Genomic DNA, 27,207 nt, shown 5'->3' with positions numbered 1-27,207 from the left:
CATGCTGTCAAAGATATAATGAAATAAGCCACATCCAAAATTAACCATAATTATATTTGAAAAATATTTTATAATTAATCTAAAGCGACGGTAATATTTTTCTTAAAAAATAATAAATCAAATATAATAATTAGTGGTGTAACTCGAATTTGGAAATATTTAATTTAAAATCCAACTTATTATTATTATTATTATTTATTTTATTTTATTAAATTTGGAAAAATAAAAATTGGTCAAATCTTGCCATAACACACAACACACACATATACATTATCATATGATATAATATAAAATATATAGAGATGCGTTGGTGGGGGAGGTTAGGGGATGGATGAGGGTTTACCACTTCAAAGGTAGCAGTTGGAGCATTTCCCTATTGGCGTTGCCGTTCCGCAGTCTACAAGTATCTCCTCCGCCGCCTCCACCTTCGTCTCCGCCTTATCGCTTCTTGGCGGTCGCCGAGCCGCTCCGGAGCTTTGCGCGTTTCCTGTCAGCTCATTTCCATAGTAGCAGCACTGATTCAATACAAGCATCAGCATCATTATCTCCGCCCTTCATGGGGTCTCAGCCGACTGAGTGCGAGTGGCCGGCCACCCGGGTTAGAGAAACCTTCATCAAGTTCTTCCAGGATAAAGCCCATGTTAATTGGAAATCAAGTCCCGTTGTTCCTTATAATGATCCCACTCTTCTCTTTGCCAATGCTGGTAACTCTCAGCCCCTCGTTTTCCCCCCTTTTTTGCAATTTGAAATTCATTATGCCTTTGTGTCTCTCCTTTTTATGGAAGAATTTCTCGGCTTGTGTACTTTGGTTCATATAGCTGGCTCGTCTAAATGGAATTCGTGAAATTTATATTAAGTTGAATTGGTGTGTCTGTTGCAGTTCTGAAAGGTTTTTGGTTTATTGATACGGGTTCTTGTTACTGATGTTCGCTATTTGATTGTGATGTGTATTTGGGCAGGTATGAACCAGTTCAAACCCATCTTCTTGGGCACTGCTGATCCGAACACTGAGCTGAGCAAACTCAGACGTGCTTGCAACACTCAGAAGTGTATTCGTGCTGGTGGCAAACACAACGATCTTGATGATGTGGGCAAGGACACTTACCATCACACCTTCTTTGAGATGCTTGGGAATTGGTCTTTTGGGGATTATTTCAAGAATGAGGCCATTCAATGGGCATGGGAGCTTCTTACTGAGGCAAGTTCCCTGATGCTTACTGTTTTCAGCCGAAATGCTGGGATGAAATATGATCTTCTTCCAATATTTTTTGGTTTACCTTATGTTTGTCTAACTCCTTCTAGGTCTACAAATTGCCAAGCGATCGGATTTATGCCACCTATTTTGGTGGTGATGAGAAACTTGGTCTTCCTGCTGATAATGAAGCAAGGGATAATTGGCTTAAATTTCTTCCTGCCAATCGCGTCTTGCCTTTTGGCTGTAAAGTACGATCACTTTCATCTCCCACTCCTATCCCCACTGTGTGCTGTGTGTCTCTCTCTCTATGCATATATGTATACACACATAACATTTCAGCTACTCAATTATGGTCTGTGATCACAGCACCTGGATTATTTTAGTGGTGATCTGAATTAGATGAAGTTTTTTGGTGAAATCCGAGGTAGCATCTTGAATAAAGTGTAGGCATTTCATGGAGATGAACTTTTTGGGCGAAATTCTGGCTAAACAAGACACTTAAAAAGTAGTGGTTGGAGACAATGATCATGTCACAACCTGGACCATGTCATGAAGATAGGCAGTATATGAAAAGAATAAACAGAAAGACGGAAAATACTGTTTGCTGAATGGAGGCTTGTGAACTTTATATATATATATATATATTTGTATTCTTGTGCAAGGATTCATATGCTTATTTGTATGTTCAATAGCTCCGGTGGTTTCATTCAGTTTAGCGGGCAATCTAAAAGACATCTAATCCACGTCTTCTCCCCCCGCCCCCCTATATTCTTTGTTTATAATACTCATTATGTTTTGGACAGGACAATTTTTGGGAGATGGGAGATACTGGACCTTGTGGACCCTGCACTGAAATTCATTTTGATAGAATTGGTGGTCGTGATGTTGCATCCCGTGTGAACAATGATGATCCTACAGTGATCGAGATATGGAATCTTGTGTTTATCCAGGTAAATGCTTCATTCTTGTGCTGTCATATGTCCTATAAGTTGCTTATGGTGTCAATTGCTGAATTGTCTGGTTGTCACAGTTTAACAGGGAATCCGATGGCTCATTAAAATCTCTACCTGCAAAGCATGTCGACACTGGAATGGGTTTTGAGAGATTAACTTCTATTCTTCAGAATAAGATGAGCAATTATGATACTGATGTATTCATGCCCATATTCGAGGCAATACAACTGGTATGTCAGGATTAATTGGATTTTGGATAAACTAGATTGCTTTCAGGCTTAATAATTGTTTTAAGAACAAAAGAAATTTTGTGCCTTTCAATGCTATGGATATATAACCTGTTTTGACGAAATTAGAAAATCGGAAAACATTCTAAAAGCATCCATAATTTTGGTTCTGGTTTCTACAAAGGTGTTTATGTTCTCTGAGTAGGTTTTGGTCTTTGTAGGCAACTAAAGCCCGGCCATACTCAGGCAAAGTTGGATCTGACGACGTGGACAAAGTTGACATGGCTTACAGGGTTGTAGCTGACCACATTAGAACAATTTCATTTGCGATTGCTGATGGTTCTTGCCCAGGTGAGTTACTGTTGTTACTGTGATCAATTCAATGCACGTAATTCTACAGATGTCACTTATAATATGCAAAATGTGTAGAGCCGACTATACTGTATTTGATAGTGCTGTAAAGCTTCTTGTTGTAGTCATTCAATCAATGGTATGTCTGAGACTCTCAGTTTGAGTTTTTTGTTCTTCCTTATACAATCCAATCTTGGAGTTCAACTAGTTGCATGTCGCATACAGCAGCTTTCTTTTGTTTCACGTGATGCATCTCCCTATCCGTCTCTTGCATACATGAATGAGGTTTGTGTACCTTCTTTTGGATTTTGATGTATATATGATAATTTGCAGGTAATGAGGGGCGTGAGTATGTGTTGAGGCGCATTCTTCGCCGGGCTGTGAGATATGGTACTGAAGTCCTAAAGGCACCGCAAGGCTTCTTCAGTGGGTATGATTGTTAACTTATATACTTTCCTATGATTTGTCACTGTACTGTACTTGTCCACTAAACAATTACTTTGCTTGATTTGCACTGTTTTCTTTCCTGCTCCATTGTAGCATAATTCTGGGCTTGTTATCTTTTTGTTAAAAAATAGAGGATTAATTTTGTCTACTGTCTTTTAAATGATAATAATATTCTGTAAACAGGCTGGTAGAAGTTGTGGTGGAGGTCATGGGTGATGTTTTTCCTGAGCTAAAAGAACATGATGTAAAGATCAGGGAGATTATTGCTGATGAAGAGGCCAGCTTTGGCAGGACATTGACTAAAGTATGTGGACATCACCCTTTTGATGTAGAATTAATCCCTATTCAGAAAATAAAGAACCTGATAAATTGGTGTTCTCCTTCAGGGAATTGAGAAATTCAAGAAGGCTGCTCAAGAGGTCCAAGGGGGGATTCTTAGTGGACAGGCAAGTGGTTAGCTAGTTTCTGTTGTCTTCAGCTTTATTATATTGCAAAATATGTGATGCTTTTTTTCTGTTGTCTGTTGTGAATGCTAAACATTATATGTTTCAAGCATATTATTATTCATTTCCATAGATTTTCAATTGTCAATTATCAATTGCACAGTTTAGCCACCCTAAAGTCTTAAGACTGAATCAAGAATTTTTTATTGTTTAGTTGCCTGTGGAAACAAGTCAAAGCATGCTGCTTTAGACTTTATGACCTAATTCAGTAATAAGAGGATCTTTATAGCAACTTGATGGATAGGGCCGACCAATAATATTTAGTTATATGTTGTAAAGCCTAGCATGGAAGCCCCATTTCACCCTGAGAGCAATCTATCCAGAGCAGCTTGATGCAAGGAAAAGAATCACTTGTAACGAGTAATAAGAAACTCAATATTAAAAAGAGAACTCTTTGCTTTGCTTGTTCTCTATCGAGCAACATAACTTTCATGTATGACACCCAATTCTATACCCATCCTGCCATCTCACCATATGAACTGAATTTTAGTTGAAAAGGTAGAACTGTTGCAAAATTGTGAAATCCTGCAATAATTACTTCGTAATCTACTGAGCCTTGAATTCTTTGGTCGCATCAAGCCCCACCGATATTTAGCCTCTTATTGCAATTTCCCACTTTTTTCAGGATGCATTTGAATTGTGGGACACCTATGGATTTCCTTTGGATCTAACTCAGGTGACTGTAACCATCTTTTTGCATGAAATGTAATTTTTTTGTTCTTAATGTTCACTAACTACTTATGTGAATCAGCTGATGGCGGAAGAAAGAGGCTTGTCTGTTGATGTTGAAGGCTTCAACGTAGCAATGGATAAAGCCAGGGAAAGATCAAGGAATGCTCAGAATAAGGTGATGAGATGTGTGGTTATATGGATGTAAATAGACTTAAAATATTTCCCCTGTTCAGACTTCAGAGTGTTTAATCCTTGACATTGATGCATGAAGAATAATTTTAATATATGCTATTCAAACTTTAGATGCTTTTTTTTTTCCTGTGAATATGGTTATGCTAAAGTCTTGGAGTTTCCAATGTAAATTACGTAGCAAGCTGGTGGTACTATTGGCATGGATGCTGATGCTACAGCCTCATTGCACAAGAAAGGGGTTGCTGCCACAGATGACTCCTTCAAATTTACTTGGTTTCAGGTTTGTATTTTGGTGGACATATCTCTATGAGGTTATCTTTTTGTTATATATCTGGGATGTGTTTTTGTCATTTATCTTGGATGAGCGTGAAGTAAGAAACCAATCTCATTGACCTTAGTCAATGTGATACAAAAATCCTCAGTCGGACCCAGGTGCTCATCATACTAATAAGGCTTGTTTTATGATTTTGGTTTGAGCCCATAAATGTTGTTTTCTCTTCCTCCCATATAATCCCATCGCCTTGTGTGTTTTTCTCTTTTGTCTTGTTTTTCGGAGATGATCCTGTTCTTTGTTCTGCCTATGTTCTTGATTATGCAAAATAATATGCAAGTTACATGCATCTGATGAATCTGAGGGTTGATTAAATAGAGGCCACACCTTTTGGTTTTCTGCAATACCTATGCAGGTTTGTGCCTAGGCTGTTGGAGTCTTGTTGGAGGATAGTATAATGCAATGAAACCTTTCCCCATTTGTTGCTTATATGGTTGCTTTTCTTGCATTCCGCTATTTTGTGGGCCACAGAGACATTTAATCACAAATTCCTAAATTCTTTGTAACAGATTTCCTCTCCTGATTTTTGATTGGCTGACCTCTAGTAAACAATTGGGGATTGCTCTATCAAATTTCCTGAACATATCAGTTGTTTGTATGATAGAATATATGTTTGATTGAAATTGCAAAGTATTATTAAAAAAATTGAAATAGAAAAAGCAGGTTTTATTGGAACTGTTCAAAATTCGTTCTTTATTTGGGATTTGAGATGGCTTTTGAATTACTTTATTTTTCTGTTTTCATTCTTCCTCTTCTTGGCTTTTGCAATCTGTCACTGTTTGGAAGTACCCTGAATTGCTGAAAGCCTATATTATATAGCTGGCATATATAACTTGAAAATAACGGGTTTATTATGGAGTTACTCTACATGTGGCCAATGACTATTAGAAATTGAATCAGACTGATTATATGACAGCAAGCGTACCACAGCATTATATAATAAACAGATACCTAAGATAGCTCGCAGGAGGTGGAAAGAACACTCTGGTGTAAGCCTCTTTTGAAGCTTTTCTTAGGTCCGCATAGGATACATCCATGTTCTTCTTCTTTATCATCTGGCAGCCTGTTGTCTTTTTAACTTCTTCCTATGCCCTAATCACCTGCTATATCTCTTGATTAACAAGCTCGGTTAAGGCTGCATCATGTAAGTTTGTGTGATCCACAAACTCAGTTGTCTTTGTTGATAAAGCTTTAACAGGCTTGAAATCGGAATAGGTGTTTTTAATACAACATATCTAGTTGCATGTCTTCAAGCCTGGTTCTGTATAGCATATTAACTATTGTTTTAATTATGTATGCGGTTTTTTATTGTTTTGCTGTGAGGTTGGATTTGTTCTCCTGGAAATGGATTCCTCGTCATCTCCTCTCGCTATCTCTCACTCTCTATTCTCTTTAGTGCTGCCGTTTGGTGTTTTGGTTAGAACATGGGTATTCAGATGGTGGATTTTGGTTAAGCTTGCACTCATGCGTAGATATACATGTCTTTATGCATGCATGAAAATGTAACTGTGTTTTGCTAGATCTTTTTATATCTAAATTGGATATTTCCTTGTTATATCAGACATAAAATTGATTATCAGAAGAAGCTTGATGATGCTTTCATTCTTGTGATGATACTAGGATCATACAAGCGTGATAAAAGCTGTTTACACAGGAAGCGAATTCCTCGAAAGTCTTGCTCCCGGTGAAGAAGTTGGCATAATCCTTGAAACTACTAGCTTTTATGCCGAGCAAGGTGGTCAGGTAGCCATGTGCACCGATATCTATCTGAAATGCATTCACTGGTTGTCATAAATGCTATGTATTTAGTTTCTGTCTTCTACTTAACTCATCATTGCGGTTGATGAACTAAATGAGGTAATTGGCTGAGACACATAAGTTGGCCTCAAAATATTCTATTACTACTCAATATAATTTCTAGGAGGAAGAATCAAGTGAAAGAAAATGTGAGTTGTTGGAGCTGGTTACCCTAAGATTGGTTTATTATTCATTGTGACTTGAAGTGGGTTTGGAAGATCCATTGTTGTAGAGGTTTTTGCTATCTTTGCTATAGCTGTGCAACTGTTATCCAAGAGTTAGACTGCTAATATGTGGGGTGTGTAAGCTGAGCACCAATTGTACCAAACATTCTTGATTCTTGGTGCGCTCTTCCAAGTTATGGTAGTTTTAATAGATTATTTCTGTTGCATATGAATCTTAGTGAATTTTTCTCCATGTATGGGAAGGAATAGTTTATGTTCTACTATATTCCATATTTTAGCTTGTGTAAATGTCAAAGCTCTTCCGCCTGCTAGATTGACTCACATTATTTTGGCTTGTAGATATATGACACTGGATCTATTGAAGGCCGCTATGGAGTTTTTGAAGTGAGTAATGTTCAGATCTATGGTGGATTTGTTCTCCATATTGGTTCTTTTACTGGAAAGACTGGCAGACTGTTTGTTGGCGATAAAGTGATTTGTAAGGTGATAGCTTATCTCGTGCTTGCATATATCTGCCCAATCAGTCGGTATTCAGTGTTAGTTGCTGTTTGCTGTCTCAGTAAGTAGTTCTGTTATTGTGTCTGAGCAGGTCGACTATGATAGACGGAAGCTGATTGCTCCTAATCATACCTGCACACACATGTTAAATTTTGCTCTAAGGGTAATGCTCGTAAACAGAATACTGTAAGCTCCCAGTCTTGTAGAATTTTTGTATTTTTAAAGTTTAACCTTAAAATGTATTGGAAAAAGTGCAGGAGGTCCTTGGTAATCATGTTGACCAGAAAGGTTCCATTGTTCTTCCTGAAAAATTGAGATATGACTTTTCTCATGGTGAGATGATTGTTGATTGTTGGGCATACAGCATACTCATGAGAAACTAATAAATCTTGGAATTTTAAACAGGGAAGCCTGTCAAGCCTGAGGAGCTAAGGAAAATTGAATCAATTGTAAATGAACAAATTCGGGCGGAACTGGATGTCTTCTCAAAGGAGACCAGGCTGGGTGATGCAAAGCGTATCAATGGTCTAAGAGCTGTTTTCGGGGAGGTTAGCTTCTAGAAGTTATTATGCATTTAATGTGTAGCCGTACCTTAGAAAATTTTGCGGGATTTTTCTACTGTCTGCAAGTCTTTACATCCATCGCTTGTCTCGGTTTACATAGGTATATCCTGACCCTGTTCGGGTTGTGTCAATCGGTCGCAAAGTGGAGGATTTACTTGAAGATCCTGAAAATGAAGAATGGCTATCAATCTCTGCTGAGCTCTGTGGGGGTAAATATCATGGAAATCAATTGCTTCCTGGGGGACTGTTTATCTTGGGGTAACAAAGTCATTGTGCTTATTCAGGAACACATATCTCAAATACAAGGGAAGCCAAAGCCTTTGCGCTCTTGTCAGAGGAAGGAATTGCTAAAGGGATCCGTAGAGTTACTGCAGTGACGACGGATTGTGCTTTCAAAGCCTTGGACCTGGCCTCCTTACTTGAGCAAGAAGTAAATGAAGCATCTAATGCTGAAGGAAGCGTTCTTGAGCAGGTGTTTGTTTTTTCAGATTTGAAATTTTTGTAAACTGCTGTCTGTTGGTAGGACTAAATGTTGATGACTGCTCCCTTTCCTTTTATGTATTTGGGTATAAAATATGTGTTGATATCTTGTGCCCCCAAATATAATAAGCTACATTTGCCTTCACTGGTTTCAGAAAGTTACTTCTTTAAATAGTCGTATTGAAGGAGCAGCTATCCCTTCTGCAAAGAAAGCCGATCTGAAGGCCAAAATCTCTGTGCTTCAGGTACTCTTTTACTGCTTGTATGATTCCGTCCAGAAGTTTAATAGAGATTTTATGTACTATGGCTCGGCCGAGAAATTAGTTATACATGGATCTACTCGAGATCTGTGAAATTGTATATTATGATTAAAAGTGCTCGACTCTATGTGGATATCCCTTCTACAGAATTGGAACATTTTAGTCAAATGTTCTGAAAGTGTTCCACATATACGAAGATATGAATGCATTTCATTCTCAAGATATAATGGCCACCATACCTCAAGACGGTGGAAGTTGGAACCAAAGATAGATCTTGTTAATTTGGGCCCTGGGAAATTCTTTATTGCATCTTGATTTGCATACTGTCGAGCAAATAATATTTGTTCTTTCTCTTACATTGTTTCTGTCAGAGCCAAGTGATAAAAGCCAAAAAGAAGATTGCTGAAGAGCATATGAAGAAAGCTACAGAAGTTGCTCTCCAAATGGCCGAAGGTGCTTCCTCAAATGGAAAGGCTTACTGTATTTCACTTGTTGATGTTGGTGGAGATACTGCTGCCATCCGGGAGGCAGTTGTCAAAGTCATGGAGCAGAAGGTTTTCAGTCACTTCCTACTCTATAATTATTAGCTTCTTCGCACTAGTGTTGCAACAAGTTTTCTGAAACTGCCTTAATTATGTTTGATTGCTTTGCTTGAAAAATAGGGGATGGCAGTTATGGTCATTAGCAAAGATGACCAAGTGAACAAGGCTTTTATATGTGCTGGTGTACCAGAGAAAGATGGCAAGTACAAGCAACTAAATGTAACAGAATGGTTGAAAAAAGTTCTGGAGTTGATTAGTGGAAAGGGTGGTGGAGGAAAAGGGGGTCTTGCTCAGGGCCAGGTGAGCAACTGCCACTTCAATTTCCTGTTAAATACGAATCTGTGTTATCACTTATCAAGGGAATGTGTTCTTTGCATCAAATAACCAAGAGTACACTGCCCCAATAGTAATCATGCTATTGAATAAGCTGAGTGATTAGATGAAGTGGTCAAGATTGTTACGGTAAAAGGATCTGGTTGGATTCAATACCCAAAGAGTTCACATTCGTTTCCTTGAGAGTGAGTCATATCTATTAGGTGCTTTTGCATCTTTTTGCAGTTCAGCTGTGAAAGGGATTATGAAAAAGAAAAGATTAAAATAGTTGACAATATCTGGATATTCAAATTTTGAACCTTTAGCGGGTCTGATTATTCAGTTGCATTCTTGTGCAATTTTGCTGTGGAAATTATTCAGGAAGCGATTTAAGAAATATCAGCTACAGCACGAAAGTTGACAATATTAAATGTTCCAAGTGTAGTGCTTTTAGGGGCTAGCCATGATACGTCGGTTTATATAAGTACTGAGAGGCCTCTCTTTTTTCTGTACATGTCCCTTTGTGTCCACGCATATAGCTATGGCAGTTCATGCTTGCAGCATCTTATGAATTGTTAGAGTAGGATGCTCTGCTTTGCAGTTTTTGCTTCTCATAGGAAGTTGCTAACATTTTCCCTCTTCCAGGGAAGTGATGTGTCTCGTGTTGAAGCTGCAATGGAAGTAGCTGAATCCTTTGCAGCAATGAAGTTGACTTGATGGAAAGGATCGATGAATCGGATGAAATATTGGTGTCCATGAAGTAATTTATTTCTATTTATATGAAATTCTATCAATGAATTGACTGTGGTATGCTTAAATGAAATTTCTCAGAACATAGGAGGAAATTTACATGAAAGAGACGGATCATAGCAAGATGACCATTTCAATTGCCATTTTCTTGTTTAATCCTTTGTATACGCAGTAATGCTATCAATCTCAACAGCTGAACTAATGTAAATGGATATTATTGTGATCAGACATGGTTGCCTTTGAGATCTCTGTTACTCTTTCGTATCTGCTTTTAAAGGGGGTTGCTCAAATTGTTTGGCATTTGGATGGGGTTCTTAGGCAAGCTAATTACTTCCTTCATGGTAACAAATAATTACATGCTATGCTATGTTTGGATCATAGATGTTGATGAGGAAACCAAGGGGAAAAGAAAAATTTAAATCAAAATATCAAAACACATTATTGTATTTAGAATTTGCTGCTGGACATTTCTGTTGGTTGTGCCCACACCACTGAAAACCAAAAAAAATAAAAAGGCAGACGCAGAAGAAAAACTTGAAAACATAACCAACATTATCGATTATAAAATGCAATTCTGAAGAACTCTGTAAAGCACGAGAAAGTACGTCGTAGAGCGACCAGCAGCAAACTAGATATAGCCATCACAATTCGACAGTAGGACTAATAACGCTGTTCCACTTATTAGTGAACATAAATCACTGGCAAAAATGGTTATTCTCTAGCACTCTAAATCTTTTAACATCATAACAACCACCTCCACATGACCCCTGGCAGTATTCTCAGACCCATCATCTTGTCCTTGGCCCAAAACATCCCAAGGCCGGTTGATTTTCTCAAATGCGCCACTTTAACAGCAGCTTTACAGTCCTGCTGAGGGGATCTCAAAATAATTGTTGAACTAAATTAACTTACAGAATTGGGAATTCCTCTGCCAAACCTTTTTACATCGTAGTCGGTAACATTTAGCGGAAGGAGTAGCATAAAATGCAAAAACCAGGTTATGTAATTAATGAGCGAGCATAAAGGTACTGGTAAATCAATGGCTTTGACTTCTCTAACGACTCACTCCATAAACTATCATCCCCAGTCACCAATAGGGGGATGTCCAAGAACAAACAATAAAGGTGCTTGCATACATTGTGAGCGTCGTATTCAACGGTGACAAATGTAGTTGATGATCATCATCTTAACAGTCCTCCATGTTACAGAAGAAAATATAGACCAACAGACCAAATTATCATACATAGAGGGGTTCTTTAGGAAGGCTCTCCATTTAAACTTGAATATGTAAAGATATACTGCTATTCCTTAAAAGGGATTTTCCATTTGAACTTGAATTTAGCAAATATCTTTAAGGAAAACTTTATACATTAACTAAACATTACTTATGTTTTTCATTTTACCAATCAGTTCTGATGCTCTGGCTAAACAATGACCTCAAATTTGTAATAAATTGATCATGAGAGATATTATTATATCCTCTGCAGGAACTCAACAAACCAAGATTCATAAATCAAATAGGGCTTGGTACTAAATCAACCAATGAGTAGAAATAAAGGGAAACATAACGTACAGATTCTTCTTTAGGGCAATATGCACAAAAATAAGTGCAAAATATCAGTCACAACTAGTCATTTTGAGCTGATTTTGCATTAGGCTTATGCCCGAACCATCTGAGGCAAGAAGCTCAGAAGTGATTACAGTCTAGCCGAGACGCATGCAGACAGTGAATTCTTCATGACATAGGTGAAGTATACTTTATCACTTTCCCAATGCAGCTTCAGAGGGAGTCCGGGTAGTCATCTGGTCAACAGCATGCACTGTGTCTTGAAGTTCTTCCCATATTGCCTTGTAAACCATCCTCTGCCTATTCACAGCAGATTGCCCCTCAAAAGCTGAAGAGACAACCTCTATGCTGCAGGTGTGTAGAATCAAAAGGTAGATAAGGGTATAGATCTCGTAATCCACATAATAAATGAAGTAATATGCTCCAAGAATAGCATATTAGCTTTCAATATCTCAATTCAAAATCTGCAACCTAGTAGCATTGCAGTATACCAATTGAACATATGCAACCTACGGTAAAGGAAAATGGACGAAAACCTTACCTAACATGGCGGCCATCACCATAGGCATCCTTCACAACAACCGTCTCTGCACTTAAATGTTCCTTGATCTAATGGAACACATTTTGCCAATATTTAGATAATTAAACCTCACACCAAAACCATAACAGGAAGTAGGAGACAAAAAATCAGAACCTCAGAGCAATCTCTTGCTTGTAATCAACAATGTAGATAATGACAGTTCGTTATACTCTTAGTAAGGACACCTTATCCTCTTCTCATGGTTATCTCCTTTTCCTCCATAATGAATTTTCTTTTGCATCTAGGGAGTTCATTTTCCAAAAATAAGTTAAAGATTAGTCACCAGTCTGCTAGCACAAGCACACTCATATTTGAACTGATTCAATTCCTTTACCTACCTTATACAGAGGGACAACCCAGTCCACTTGAATTACCACCTCGGCAGTAAGAGTACTTTCATTTTGTTACCAAAATTCAATATGAACCCGGCATGTAACCTGATTATGTCTCTTGGGACAATTTTGAAACAGTCTTGACTCTCTATTTCAAAAAGTTTACTTAGATGCCAAGCGAGTATTTCTCAAGCTAAAACTTTACTTGGAACGAGAGTATAAGTTGGAAGACTATCTGAAGTCCCTCATTTAAACATGATTCAAGGCCGCTTAAAGAATAAATGCACCAAAATTGGGTGCTCACAATATGCTCTTCTAACAGCTAAGAAGCAAAAAGCACTAAAAAGTTTCCAGAAGCAAAATCCACGCTGAAAATCATTAGCCCATGATTTTTCATGACAATTCATCTTAAAAATCATCAGGACCATGTGAACTCAGATCTTACCACATAATAATAAGCAATAACTTGTACGAATCTTACTCAAGTTACTAAGAGTTTCTCTTATTCTTGTCCCTCCCTCGTTTTTTGCCCATGCTTCTTCCTCCTATGACATGAGACCTGAGAACACTTCTTTCTTAATCCAAAATTCATTAAACTGCATATACACAATTACTAACACAATTGTGCACATACAGCAGACAATTCCAATTCATGTCAGGTTAAGGAGATAATAGCAATCATAAGGCCACAATGACAAAGAGTCTTCCGAAGGATTACGAGTATCTCTTACGAATTGAAGCAATCTGATCAAATTGCATCTCCAACCAAACCAGAGAAAAAAATTGATTGAGCTTCAAAAAATTAAAAATTTAGCTATCAACATTCTTACTGACAGTGCCGCCCATTGTGCCGGTTTATATGATTTTCAAAGGAGAAACACTTACCCCAATAATCAGGCAAATTGATGTTCAAATCAAATAACAGCAGAAATAAGTGCAAGTAAGAAATAAGTACATATCGCATAGAGTGTAAGGACCTTCTTCTCCATTGATTCCATCAAAGGAGATCCGATGGAGGCTGGATTTTCGGAGTCAGCTGTAGCTCGGATACAGAAAGTTCGACGGAGGGAGCAAGGAAAGCCGGAAACAGGAACCCTCCCCGCAAACAATGACCGACCACTCGAATAGCTCTTCGTCGCCGTCCTTATCGACGCTGTTCGCCGCATAAATGAAAGCGCACAAGCGCGGCTGCTCACCAGACGGAGAGCGGTCACGTTAGGCCGGAAAAGAATCGCCGTCGCCGCCATCACGTTGGTTTGTTTTGAGTTGATAGCCTCACAGTCGTCTTCCGCTTTTCATTTTTAACAAGATCCCAAGAATTGCATTTTTGGTCCTATAATAAAGGAATATTTCACTGTTAGCATTATGCTTTATGAAAAATACAACTTCGATCCTACATACATTTATATATATTAAATTTTAATAAATTACAATGAACCTTCTTAAAATTTTATGTAATTACGTATATTCTATTATTATTTAAAAAATTAATAGTCTAATATTTGTTGGGGGCTCGAAATTATCAACATCCTTATTGTATTTTTTTTTTCATTTTTTATAAAAAACTTAAATTATTAAAAAATAAAAAAAGAAAAACTTGGATGTAATAGATAAAAAAATATGAAAATTATATTAAAAAAATAACTATCGATTTAGTTCATAAAAAATGTTAATTCTTAAAAGAAATATTAATTTTTGTAAAAATAAATAAAATCCTAATGTATAACTCATACAGGTATTTTTAGTTAATTCATCATAAAAAATAAATCAACAACTATTTAACGAATTGAATCAATTGTTCAATTAGCATTAGTAATGTTCCTAATAATGAAAAAATATTTACAATTATATAAAAGTTTAAAAAAAAAATCATTATGATTCATATTTAGATTTTAGTTGCAAATTCTGTTTACCACTATCATATGAAAAGCACCACATATCGCCCTAGATATATATATAAAAAAAATTATGATACCACACGACTTCAATACCATGGTTTTATAATATTACATACCAAATATATAATTGTACATACACACAAGTACACATATGATCCGTAATGTAATACGCAGGTAATTTATAAACTACGACTATGATAAAAAAAAAAAAAAAAAACATCTTATGCTTATAATGTAAATATGACGCCGTACGTGAGATGTGTGGCATCCATGGTCAACCCACAATTGATATTTTATGCAACTCAGATATGAATAATTTGTGCGTACCCATTCTTTTTTAAAAGAACAATATGTGTCAATAAAGAACAATATGTGTCAATCATCCATACATTCGATGCATCCTCATCCATAATACTTTCTCTATAGGACAGAGCTCGTTAACATCGACCAATAACACTTTCCCGTTCATTCCCTTTTTCAATCACATAACTACCATCCTCATGCTTTTAAGGTTCCGAAAAGTTTTAACTAAGATGGCGCCAACGCAGTTTGATCGATGCCATAAGATGTTTCTAGGGCCCAACACAAGCATCATATAAACACAAATACAATAATGTCCGAATACTGAAAAACCATCAAGTCACCGACCCTTGACACACGATTCTTGGCCAACACAAACAACACAGAAATGCCAAGATTTAAGAGAACCCACACTGGATTAAGAGCCGTTGTCCATCATTTTAGACCGATGACAGACATGAGGAAGTTAAGCTTATTGGAGAACTGTAGGGTGTCGGAAGAGTCCATGGATGAAGATGGAGGCTCGATTCCAGTGAATAGGTACAACGCCTTAAGTTCTTCAACATATGAAACACGGCGTGGAGCGTTGAACCCAACTATCACTCTGATTGCATCAATCTTTTTCCAAATATCTTCGTCGCGAGACAGTTCCTGCGATAGATACAGGTTTAAATGAGCATGCCTTAATTTGGGAAAGAGAAAACAGAAAGGCAGCATCACGGTCTCACGCTGCATGGTGAAAAAGGAAAATTGCTGGAGATAGTTCTCAGACTATCCATATCCATAACATCTACGGCAATATATTTTCATTGTCTGGCTTGTATTACTAATCTATGTTCGGTCTCAATTATCATAAATCTACCTGCAGCATGATACGACTTGATAACAAGGTGGACGATACATGTGAGGATGGTAACATTAGTATACACGTGCACAATCAAGATGAAAACAACGGCGTAACAGGGAGTGCATCCATATAATTACTTCCAACTAAAATTAATGCTGGATTAGGTGACCAATACTGAAAATCAATGCGCATTTGTATTCCTTAACATATCAACTGACCTCATCAGAATGTAAACCACTATATCCTGCACCAGCATCTTTTCCCTCTTCTAACTCCACGGGTGCTGCCTCGTCATGTTTCAATGCAGGCGTCCCTGTTATGGCAGCCACCTCCACCGAATATCCACCGTCATCAGCTACCATCCTGGACTGATTGTTATTCTCTGTGAATATAAAAACAAACTCGTTATAAGACCAAATCACACAGGAATTATCAGGACTGTACTTATCCTGGTCCATTGTAAACCATTATAGTACATTGCTCAATTGCTTTGTCAAACACACAATTCAGCAGTCTCACCAGCTACCATACCTAGAGTCACATTAGTCCCTTTGTCCATCTTGTAGGATGCATCAGCGACGGTATCCTCCCTGACACTTTGGAAGTCCTGCATTTCCTTCAAGCTAATAGGTTCATGTTCTTTCTCTGTCGAAACATCGACGTTCCCTGCATCATCAATCAGTAATGCATCACGATGACCCTCCGGTAGAACTGGTTGCTTAACATCCAGATATTCATTCCTAGGCATTACAGGTTTTTCTCCATCAGTTTGCTCTTTCTCACTCAATACGCTACTCGGATCATCTTCAATTCTTTCCTTTTTTCCTTCCACATCAACTTGGCCCATGTTCAAGTTATTCTCAGTGGAAATCCTAGTTTCTTCCAATAATTCCATCTTTTTCCCGGATAATCTCTCATGTTCCTCATCTCCATTGGGTTCTTTCCTCTTCTGCGGAACTCTGATCACATCAAAGTTCTCTTCTTTTGCCGGCTTCATTCCCTTTGCACGACGGTTCTTGTCCTTCGCCTTCCCCTTCACCCGAGTAAGGGTTTTCTCCACTTGTTCATCTTTTTCTTCCAAAACTTTTTCCCTATCTTCCCTGTTTCCGACATTGTTCTTTCCCTCATCCTCCAATAAGTCATCAGTTCCAACTTGTGAAATTGGCAGAGTGAATCTTGCATCATCCTGCGCTGTCTCCCCCAATTCTTGGGCGACCACAGCATAATCATCTATTTCCATAGCACTATCCCCAATCCCAGCATCAGGCCCCACGCCATTAACCAACACTGACTTCTCATTGTCCTCGTTTGACTCAACCACCAATTGTCGTTCAATTTCTACTTCATCTACTCCACCAGATTTCACATTAATGTTCAGCAACTCGTCATCTTCTCTCTCCAAATACCCAACGTCATGATCCCTAAACTCACCTGCGCTACCTAAACCGGTCTCCCGTTCCTTCCCAGCCTCATCCCTAACCCTAAAATCATCATCCACCAATTCAATTCTCATCTCAACCCCATCCTTGACGGCCTCCCTTTCTTCTTTTTCCTCCAAGTCAACGCGGGAGGGTACCACTTCTTCTTCCTCCGCCTCTTCATCTGCCAAACCTGTTTCCATCGTCTGAATCGGGGCTGCAGGTGAAGGCAGCAGTTGACTCATGACCTTCTGCGTGCACGCATAGCTAGCAAACACAACCCCGAACGGCACCGAGAAGGCGAAACCAAGCGCGGAAATAACAACGAGGGAAGGAAGAACCAGAGGAACAGACGAGACAACAAATCCCGTGATCACAAGCTTCCTCCCCACGCTCAATCCCGCACTCAAAACCCATCCCAATCTCGTCTTCTCAGCCTCGGCCTCCCCATCTTCTTCCTCAAAACTGGGAGAATAATTCACGATTTCCCACTCCACGCTCGGATCTAATTCCATCCTATATATATACGTATATATCAAAGCAAGAAAACAGAGTAGTGAAGCAGCTTGAATTTCATTTCAAATTTATGCAGGAGAGTAGGCACAGACGAACAAGATTCGGTGGGGATGGTGTGTTCTTGGTTTGATATAAGGTGTCAATCTGAATGGTGCGGCGGAGGAGTGTCTGGGAGACTGAGCCGCAGACACGCGTTGGTAAATGAAACGGAGAGGTTTGCATGGGGATGCCAGGCGTCGCTATCTTTGCAGCGCATGCAGACCTGCCAACCTTATCTCGCTTTTTCATCACTATATTATTTTCACCCCCAAAGAACACTATATCGGTAATAGTAACGACAAATCATACCTGCACCAAACAATATATATATATATGTATATATATACTGGTGAAGTAGCTGCCGCGCTTGTAACACCATGCTGCTTATGCACACACCTTTCCTGACGCATCTATCCGGAAAAGTTATATTTTTTGTTTTATAATTTACGAACTTTAACACATTTAGTTATATAAAATTAATGTTATAGTATTTTTAATTCTATAAAATAAAATTATAATTTTTTTGGTCCCATAGTATATAAAGTTGTAGCACATTTAATTCCACATGATATTAAATTGTTTATATTCTATGGGACCAAATGTGTACGTAGTTTTTATCGCATGTGATCAAATATGCCAAATTTTTATTCTAGAGGACAATAAATGTTACAATATTTATCCTATGATACTAAATATGTTAAGCCCGTAAATTATAAGATCAAAAGTACAACAAACCCTATCATGTAGGATTAAAAGCACAATTTCCCCACTCTATCACCTTGAAATTTTTGTTGTAAATATTATTATATATTTTTTATTCTACTTAATATGTATTTATACGAAAAAAGTTTTACTCAAATTAAGTTCGACCGATTCATATTGATTATAAAATAAATATAATATATTTATTACATAATTATTGATTATTTTTTTAATTTATACATTAATTACAGCACAAATATATTGCATTAACCAAACCTGATTCGTACTAAAATTTCCTAGGTTTTTTTTCTAGATAAAAATTTCCTAGGTATTAACATACACGTATTAGTATATTTTATTTAAGAAAAAAATTATATAAATATCGAATGAAATAAAATATACAGTTAAAAATTCAATCCGCAAATAGACGGATCTTGTTCCCAAAAAAAAAGAAAAATTAAATTGAGCATTAGAATTTGAAAGAAATATTTGAGAAATCAGTTTTGATCATCCATTTATGATAAAAATAAAATTTTTTAGGCAAATTTCTTTCTTAATAGGGGACTTTCCTATCGTGCCCAAATTAATTAAGGCATCGTTTCTTGTAGATCTAATTGCTCTACTTATCTCAAAACTATTCCCCATTTGCAACTTTTTATTATCTATATTGAACATGGGGTTGAGTTTGTAGATTCATAACCCAATTCATATTTATATTTTAGATATGGTCTAAAGTGTCATAACTTGATGCTGGAATAAAAATTCGGGATACGACTGTAATGAACAAAATAATTGTAAGTACAAGTCAGTTAACCACATCAGAAATATCCCTGAAATACCTTCTCGAAATACTCTTTTCCTGTACTGAGTCAAGCTCAAACACTAGACTAAATCATGTTTCACGGGACATTCATCCCCTAAAGTAGTTCTTCTTACCAAAATTTATTATGAATTTGTCACCGTTATTTAATAATACACTCACATAATAATAGTAAATCAAGTCAAATTATACTGAATAATATAGATTGAATCCTGGTTGGATCTCTACCCTCAATACCCATGGGTCATACCTAATTTGGACCCCAAAAATATTTTTTTCTCAATTCAATTAAATTATTATTTTTCAATTGATGTACATCCATGTGAACAAATCTAAAAAATTTAAGACATCATAACATTATATATCGTGCAATTCTTTAACTATGTGCATTTTTTAATCAATAAATAATTGAATAGTAAGTTATATAAATATATTATCATGCTAGGTATATTTTTCAATATCTTGATAGTAGTAATGCTTGTTTGAAGATATGAAGTAGTAACATTGAATTTTAAAAGTTTTATAATGTTAAATTTGATTTCAACTAAATATATAGATTTAATTGTTTTATTAGATTATTTTTTAAACAATATTACAAATAATATATTATTTAAAAAATACTATTGAAAAAGATTTATTTGTAAATTGATTTCAGTAATTCTGAATTTATTGATAAATGATGATAAATATAAAAATAAAAAGAAAGGAATTTAATTTAATTTAATTTTTTTTGTTTTAACAATTTAGAAAAAAAAAAAATGGGTCCAATCCCACCCAAACTCAAAACTTTGTATCCAAAACAATAGACCTTACCCATTAACACTCTTAATATAAATGTTATCTTATGATTAATTACACCATCAATAAAGGAATATATATATATATATATATAGAGAGAGAGAGAGAGAGAGAGCATAAATCATATAATTTAATAATAAAATACATTATCAGTAACAACCTCACCTTATACTCCTACCCCCATTGGATTGAGACAACATATGCATTAAAAAACAGTAGATATGGGGTTAAATGTGCAATCTTTGTTTACTATTTTTCAAGAGTCAACCACTAGCTACAACTTACAACCTTCTCCCCCACAAACATCTTTTTTTTTTTTTTTAAGTTAGTAATGTCGTATAGTGAATAATTAATGACCAAACACTTAAAAGATCCAAACATTTGTTATGGATGAATAACAATTTACCCTCTATGTGATATTGAAAATAAGCACATGATCATCTCTATAAAAAAAAATATAGTAATTTACCTACCTATACTTTTTACAATGAAGCAATTTATAGGGAGGTGTCATTTTAAAAAACATAGGGAGGTAATTTATAGTATTTTAAAAGATACATGGAGATCGATCGCTATTTATTTTTTGACAAGGGAATAATTTGCTTATTTGCGATGATAAGGGATTGCTTGTATTTTTTCCCATTTTTTTTAAAGTTGAATTGTATTGAATCATCTCAAATTTCAATTGTCTTAATTGTTGGCCTCCGGGCTCCAATCGTTCGTGTCACGCTAATGTGATTGGACCAAGTGGACCACATCCCTAAATAACCCCAGCCTTGAAATGTCGATTAAGTAACAATATTTTCATATTTTCGAACCAATTTTTACCAATTTAAACATCCAAGAACTATCATTAGAACCTCTCAATTATTATGGCAGCAGATTCTAATGATAGAAGATCAAAACAAACTATGAAAAGAGACGATCTTGCACAAGAAACCTCCAATAGAGACGCGAATCACATACATAAATAAAAGAAAACAAAAACAATAACAGAGGAGGGATGTAGACTGGTAAAATGGCCCCTGGTATAGGGTGAGGGCGCTGACCCCCTCCCCTCCTCTCCCCCAACCAATAGGAAAAGGCAAAGACTTGTCCGTTTCATGTCATGAGCCATTCGGGATGGGGTTAATAGTTGGGATAATTTCTGGCCATCCACTTCACTAAATATATATAATAACTAAATATCTTCGGGTGGTGAGTTTGTTTAATTGGCTGCCGAACCTCTTCCACCGCGCATCTCTTCTTAGCCACACAATTCCCCTTTCTTTATAATTTAAGTAATCATTATAATTTTGGCGTTGAACCCACGATTGGGCGGCTGACTCACTACTTGTTTCTACCTCAACATCAACTCTTCCAAGCTTATACCATCCTATCCTACCCCTCTAATTTTTTATTTATTTGCTAATAATAATAAATAAAATATAATAATTTATTTTGATGTTCGAAATAATATTCAATGCAATCTATATACTAATATAATTAATAGTAATAAATAAAATATAATAAATATTCACACATTCAATAAATAAATTTATATTTTATTTTGATGTTCGAAATAATATTCAATGCAATCTATATACTAATATAATTAATAGTAATAAATAAAATATAATAAATATTCACACATTCAATAAATAAATTTATATTTTATTTTGATGTTCGAAATAATATTCAATGCAATCTATATACTAATATAATTAATAGTAATAAATAAAATATAATAAATATTCACACATTCAATAAAATTTAAATTTATTCATAAAATTTTAATTATAAAATTAAGTCGTCATGATTGTGGACGCGTTCTCTATTTATTGTTATTCTTATGATTATTACATGAGTCAACTTTTTCGGAGGATATATCTCTATCTCTCGAATAGTAATAGTAATACCTATCATTGATTAGCCGCCCTTCTATTCTCCCTAATCAACAATGTCAATCATGTTATTCATTACTTTCTACTATATATTTTTGTTTTTATATATAGCCACTGATTTTAACGGAGAAAATAGACCAATTCTATTCGTTACTCCAATTCTTTTAGTATTTGATAAATTATGATGACGTTTCAACAAGTTTCATATAATTAAAAATAATTTACTGTTGTTTGAAAAACATCATTACTTCTTAAATTTAACCTCCGTTTACCAATTATCTTATTCAATTAGTCGTGTTGTCACTAATAACAAAATATACTCTTGTGGACTACAAAGGAATTTCACTTATTTTTAAAATTCTTTCCAAATTTTGTTTATAAAAGAAAATTTCACCTCGTAAAATGAATATTTTTATACCTCTATCAAAAAATTATGAAGCTAGCAATAAGATAATTTTTCAAATAATAATAAAATATTTATAAAACTCGTTGTATTTTACCTTTTAATATATATTAAAAATAAAATTTTAGCTTCATTGAATATGACTCTCATTTATAAGTAAGAAAACAAAAATTACTATTTACACACCAATTACACGATATAATTTATTCAAGTTCAATTGAGTAGGATAAGAACTGAAATTTCCGACGTTTAATCTCAAAGACATGTTGTAATTGGTGGTGGTGACCAAAAGTCAATCAAACTATTCCCCAACCCAAAAAGAAAAAGAATAATTCGATTTGATGAATTCATATCATACCTTTGTGGGGTGATGTCGATGCCGACTTCCCCTAATCTTTCTTTCCGCCCAATGATGTCACGCAACAAAAACGGCTCAAACGCGTTGGAAGTATTCTCTCTTCTCACCATAATATATATATGGGGGCATCAAAGATCTGTGTCTGTGCGACTATCAGCGAGTCCGATCGAGCACCCATACCCCATAGTAGCAGTTCTTCTCCTCCTCTACTCATAAATTTTAGTGGGTTGGAGGCCAAATTCTACCTGGGAAATGACCAAGGTTTATCCAAAAGCTTTGCCTCTGCCCAAGCCTTCCGATGGCTGCATCAAAGCCGGCGCCGATGATTCCAGTTCCAGGGTCCTCACCGTGTGGAGAAAGTCGCTGCTTTTCAACTGCGACGGATTCACCGTATTCGACGCCGATGGAAACCTCGTGTATCGCGTCGATAATTATATGTCCGGCAACAAGGGCGAGATCTTCCTTATGGACGCTTCCGGCACCTCCCTTCTCACTATCCGCCGCAAGGTAGTATGATCTATCATCCTGTATGTATGTGTATTGATTTGTGTGAGTATTTGTATGATTGAAATACTAATTGATCGTGTGCGTACAGAAATTAAGCCTGACGGATAGTTGGTTGGTGTTCGACGGGGAGACGGCGGATAATCCGAGATTTGTTGCGACGAAAAACGTGGTGAACCTGCTCAAAAGCAAAAGCAAGCGCCTGCTGGCTCACGTGACCTCACCGCGGAAGAACACGGCGGTTTACGAGATTGAGGGGTCGTATTCGCAACGGTGCTGCGCCGTGTACGACGAGAAGCGGCGGCGAGTGGCGGAGATCAAGCAGAAGGAAGCCTCCGTCAAAGGGGTAGCTTTCGGGACCGACATTTTCCGCTTAGTCGTACAGCCAGGATTCGACGCCACAGTGGCCATGGCCATCGTCATCCTCCTCGATCAGATGTTCGGATCTTCCACCTCCACACGCCGTCGTCTCCTAACCAATTGAAAAAGAATATATATATATACTGATGATTCCTCCTTTTGGGCGGAGCTTGTGGGTTTTTTCGTTTTTGATAAAAGACCTCAGCGATCCGCGTAGTGGCCATCATCGTTTTGTAATTCAATCTTTGGCTCTAGGTGAAGGGTTCTGTGTTTGATGGAGAGTGGAAGTGGCTACAAACTGAGCAAGCCATTGTACCTCTTTTCCTATTTTGCTGTTAAATAAATAATGGGTACATACATACACATTTTATGCCTCATAGTACACTTCAATCAACAACGTGATTTACGTACGATTTCAAAAAATATATATAATTTCAATCCGATCATACTTAATTTAAATTCTTCTAATAAGCGTTGCTAATTTGTGTTAGAAGAAAAGAAAATCGAACACTTTTACACGACCAGAAGAATCTGATTTGCCTAAATCAAAATGCTTCTTATGGTGTGAAAATCAATTTTTAAAATTTTCAACAAATTTTGCTTTTATTTTTCTTTGTAACAAAGTGAATGTAACTAAGATTTTTGTGCCATCCAATCCCATCTCTTTCAAATACATGGGATACTTTTCAAATTCCTTTTTCTGCCGGATTAAATCTTGCCTGCAGACTAAGTTCAAAAGTGTGTTTATCGTGCATGATAGGGTTGGATTTCGTGATTATTTGTTTTCTGCCGAGCCGGTGACTGCAAGGGCTAGCCTAGTACGGGGGCAGGGTTCTTGTAATCAGCTGAATTGGGTTATGTTTACAAACTAGCAAGCCCGTTGGGTATTGGGCAATTTTAAGTTTGCCCCCAATAAGCCCCTTCAAAATGTCACATTTATCCTATGTTCTTGTCAATTTTAATTTTGTCCTAATGTTTTTTTACAAAGCTTTATAACCGCAAAAGAGCATAATACGACGATAAAATAATTAAGTTCATGGGCATGCAGAGTGTTTGTTGTTCTTTACACTTCAATTGAGTTCTGTAAAAAGAAAGTTGGGATCGGAAAAGAGATGAGCTTTACCCGGATCGGAATAGAGAAAATCGGCGTGAATTAAATATGAGATGAATAAACGGAGAGAGGAGGAGTTTGAGATTTGTGGCATGCCTCATATTAATCATCAATTAATATAAGGGCACGTTGTAATTTACATACATGTGATACAGAAAATAAGCAATTAATTCCCTTGTGAAAAAAATTAATATCAATTTACCCCCCTAAATTTAAGAAAATATGCATAACAACCCCTTCAAGTGGGGTACATCACACACGTGGGGTGCGATTTTGTTCATTTTTAGCTATAAAATAAATGTTATGCCCTTAATCATAAATCGTCATATCTTATTTGATAATATATATATCAACGATTCAGGTCTAATAAACAAATTAATGGTTTGTATCTTTTTCTAATTTAAAATAACGATGTATATTTGATATACAAATCAATAGATTATATCAAATTTATTCAAGTTATAAAACTAAATTTTAAAAAAAATTATAAAAACAGATTTATACAACGAATAATACATATATACAGTATTTAAAAATAAAAAAAAATACAGAAAAAAATAAGGTAGTAGCGGTGGGGGGGGAGGCGGAGGCACGGGCAGAGCTGGGAGCTGAGGGAGAGGTAGGCAAAGGTGGTGGTAGAGGGGGGAGGTGGTTGGGATGGCAGGTATGGGGGGTGTGTGAGGAAAGACTCGAACTTTTCTTTCTTTTTTTTCTATTTTTTTAATTATATTTTTTATACTTTATATATAAATAAAGTATAACATCTGAACCATTTATTTATATTATATAAGATCCAACAATTGTAAAATAAAGATAAAATAATTAAAAAATGAAAATCTGCACGTGCACGACACCAATTGTGTAAGAGGGTATTTTGCACCTTTTCTAAATATTGAGGGGTAAATTGCTCTTTCATTTAATAAGTGGCTAATTGTCTATTCTCCATATCATATGTATAGGTAGATTGCAATTTGACCATTAATATAATGCAACAATATCACGGTAGTAAATGTGGCCTTAAAGTATACTAACCGCCACATAATAGTAAAATTCAAGGGGTCTCAGTTTTGCTAATTGAATTAATAGGCCTGATTAGTAGGTGATTTCTATTTATTTGCCTATCTGCATTATTTCATTTGATAATATTTTTAAAAGACATCCAGATTTGGATGATATCTTTTTTTTTTTTTTTTTTTTTTGAGAAAGAAGTGGTAATTACGTGATTGTATCAATATTTCAGTAAATTGAGTAACTGAGCAATACATCCATTCGATCAATATATTAATAAAAAATTATAAAATAGCTAATTATAATAAATTATATAAAAGCAAAACAAACACCCACACATCCAATAAAATTGAAACCTGTGATCTCGAATTTATTTTATTTTATTTTATTCAATATTTTCTTATGGGTAGATACTCATTTGCTCTTCATCCTCTAAAATTTGTGGCATAAAATTCTATTAAAAAATATAATAATAATTTATTATTAAATATTTTCATTATATCCACACTCTAATACCACAAAATAAACATCTTGCAATAATTAATAAATAAATTATGTCATTTATATATTCTATATTTATTTCATATTCATCAATCGTTCATACATACAAAACGTACTCAATATTTTCAAAACTTGTTTACTATTTTTGATTGGGCGGGATAAAGAAAATCGTTGGCCTCGCAAATCCAACCATGACCATTGTGTGTAATGGTCAATAATGCCCTTTAATTTTCAAATTAATTACACAATTACCCTTAATCAATTGAATATTTGTGAGCTCAATCTCCAAACTCAGCTGATGGAATATGGAAATGGCTTTCCTCCCCCCTTCATCAGCCAACTGACTACGTATGTGGGAGAGTAAGGGCAAATCTGGTAATTCACCATGCCATTATTCACTTATCTCAAAATAATTTTTCCTTCAAAATTGCTGTTTTTATTTGAAAAGAAAAGGAATATAATTCTCACACTAAAAGCGCATTTTAGGGAATAGAAAGATTCTTCTCCTTTTCTGATAAAGTGTATTCTATTTTACTTTAGTGCTATATAATTATGTGGGAAAAATATAATTTTAGTTATGTAAGTATTTTTTGTTCTGCACAAATTGATTTTCGCAATTTAATCTTGTAACTTTATAAATTGTACGTGATTTATACATGACCCAATTAAATTGTCAATTTAATCCTATAACTTTGGGGCCATCGGCATTTTTAGTCTTATTACTTGGGAGTTTTCATTTTTGGTCATGCATGAATTTATTTACAAAACTAAATGCACCACGTGTACTATATTGAATCTTCAAGCTTAAGTACTATATTGTCAGGTAAGTGTAGTTTGCTTAACAAAGTTGAAGAAAACCTCTTGTGGTTTGGGAAATTACAGTTAATACTATAATGTGTATTTTTATCTAATAAATAAATTCTTTTGTTAGTCAAAATTCACCAAATTTATTAGTTTCAACAAAAAAATTGAGTGAAAATTATATTTATTTCAAATTGCTTATT

General features: G+C 35.8%; 4 protein-coding genes across 5 annotated transcripts; 2 read left to right on the top strand and 2 right to left on the bottom strand.

The window, feature by feature from the left end:
* The first annotated feature begins 297 nt into the window (after window positions 1-297).
* Window positions 298-10,484, top strand: ALATS (Alanyl-tRNA synthetase). The gene is made up of 23 exons (XM_011086336.3): window positions 298-704; window positions 960-1,198; window positions 1,303-1,443; window positions 1,999-2,145; window positions 2,226-2,378; window positions 2,597-2,726; window positions 3,060-3,156; window positions 3,357-3,477; window positions 3,560-3,619; window positions 4,302-4,352; window positions 4,428-4,523; window positions 4,719-4,820; window positions 6,492-6,614; window positions 7,193-7,336; window positions 7,443-7,514; window positions 7,609-7,684; window positions 7,757-7,899; window positions 8,015-8,123; window positions 8,199-8,386; window positions 8,550-8,639; window positions 9,026-9,208; window positions 9,317-9,496; window positions 10,154-10,484. Exons 1-23 carry the CDS (start codon window positions 332-334, stop codon window positions 10,223-10,225), a joined length of 3,090 nt encoding a protein of 1,029 aa, XP_011084638.3. The 5' UTR covers window positions 298-331; the 3' UTR covers window positions 10,226-10,484.
* A 1,279-nt stretch (window positions 10,485-11,763) lies between these two features.
* On the bottom strand, window positions 11,764-14,044 carry LOC105166847 (BolA-like family protein). The gene is made up of 3 exons (XM_011086337.3): window positions 13,715-14,044; window positions 12,367-12,434; window positions 11,764-12,173 (listed from the first exon to the last, which is right to left on the bottom strand). Exons 1-3 carry the CDS (start codon window positions 13,982-13,984, stop codon window positions 12,020-12,022), a joined length of 492 nt encoding a protein of 163 aa, XP_011084639.1. The 5' UTR covers window positions 13,985-14,044; the 3' UTR covers window positions 11,764-12,019.
* Window positions 14,045-15,204: 1,160 nt separating this feature from the next.
* LOC105166848 (uncharacterized) lies at window positions 15,205-18,092 on the bottom strand. 2 transcript variants are annotated; one of them, XM_011086338.3, is made up of 3 exons: window positions 16,302-18,092; window positions 16,001-16,164; window positions 15,205-15,586 (listed from the first exon to the last, which is right to left on the bottom strand). In XM_011086338.3, exons 1-3 carry the CDS (start codon window positions 17,713-17,715, stop codon window positions 15,371-15,373), a joined length of 1,794 nt encoding a protein of 597 aa, XP_011084640.1. In that variant the 5' UTR covers window positions 17,716-18,092; the 3' UTR covers window positions 15,205-15,370. The 2 variants fall into 2 exon arrangements, with proteins under 2 accessions (XP_011084640.1, XP_011084641.1); XM_011086339.3 differs by having other exon boundaries at window positions 16,314-18,074.
* A 4,706-nt stretch (window positions 18,093-22,798) lies between these two features.
* On the top strand, window positions 22,799-23,946 carry LOC105166849 (LURP-one-like protein (DUF567)). Its single transcript, XM_011086341.3, has 2 exons — window positions 22,799-23,226; window positions 23,315-23,946. Exons 1-2 carry the CDS (start codon window positions 22,972-22,974, stop codon window positions 23,705-23,707), a joined length of 648 nt encoding a protein of 215 aa, XP_011084643.2. The 5' UTR covers window positions 22,799-22,971; the 3' UTR covers window positions 23,708-23,946.
* Window positions 23,947-27,207: the final 3,261 nt, after the last annotated feature.

This window comes from Sesamum indicum, linkage group LG7 (assembly GCF_026168435.1).
Source record: "Sesamum indicum cultivar Baizhima isolate 11 linkage group LG7, ASM2616843v1, whole genome shotgun sequence".
Taxonomy (NCBI): Eukaryota; Viridiplantae; Streptophyta; class Magnoliopsida; order Lamiales; family Pedaliaceae; genus Sesamum; species Sesamum indicum.
This window is presented reverse-complemented; position numbering and strand designations above follow the sequence as displayed.

Excerpts from the sequence above, each read along its gene's own strand:
- LOC105166847 (XM_011086337.3), bottom strand. The coding sequence starts at position 13,984 with ATGGCGGCGACGGCGATTCTTTTCCGGCCTAACGTGACCGCTCTCCGT. Across the intron at positions 12,435-13,714 it reads TGGAATCAATGGAGAAGAAG|ATCAAGGAACATTTAAGTGC; the intron begins GTCCTTACACTC and ends GTGTTCCATTAG. Across the intron at positions 12,174-12,366 it reads GGTGATGGCCGCCATGTTAG|CATAGAGGTTGTCTCTTCAG; the intron begins GTAAGGTTTTCG and ends ACACACCTGCAG.
- LOC105166849 (XM_011086341.3), top strand. The coding sequence starts at position 22,972 with ATGACCAAGGTTTATCCAAAAGCTTTGCCTCTGCCCAAGCCTTCCGAT. Across the intron at positions 23,227-23,314 it reads TTCTCACTATCCGCCGCAAG|AAATTAAGCCTGACGGATAG; the intron begins GTAGTATGATCT and ends GTGTGCGTACAG.
- LOC105166848 (XM_011086338.3), bottom strand. The coding sequence starts at position 17,715 with ATGGAATTAGATCCGAGCGTGGAGTGGGAAATCGTGAATTATTCTCCC. Across the intron at positions 16,165-16,301 it reads GACTCTAGGTATGGTAGCTG|AGAATAACAATCAGTCCAGG; the intron begins GTGAGACTGCTG and ends TTATATTCACAG. Across the intron at positions 15,587-16,000 it reads GTGGTTTACATTCTGATGAG|GAACTGTCTCGCGACGAAGA; the intron begins GTCAGTTGATAT and ends TATCTATCGCAG.
- ALATS (XM_011086336.3), top strand. The coding sequence starts at position 332 with ATGAGGGTTTACCACTTCAAAGGTAGCAGTTGGAGCATTTCCCTATTG. Across the intron at positions 4,353-4,427 it reads TTCCTTTGGATCTAACTCAG|CTGATGGCGGAAGAAAGAGG; the intron begins GTGACTGTAACC and ends TATGTGAATCAG. Across the intron at positions 7,337-7,442 it reads GCGATAAAGTGATTTGTAAG|GTCGACTATGATAGACGGAA; the intron begins GTGATAGCTTAT and ends GTGTCTGAGCAG.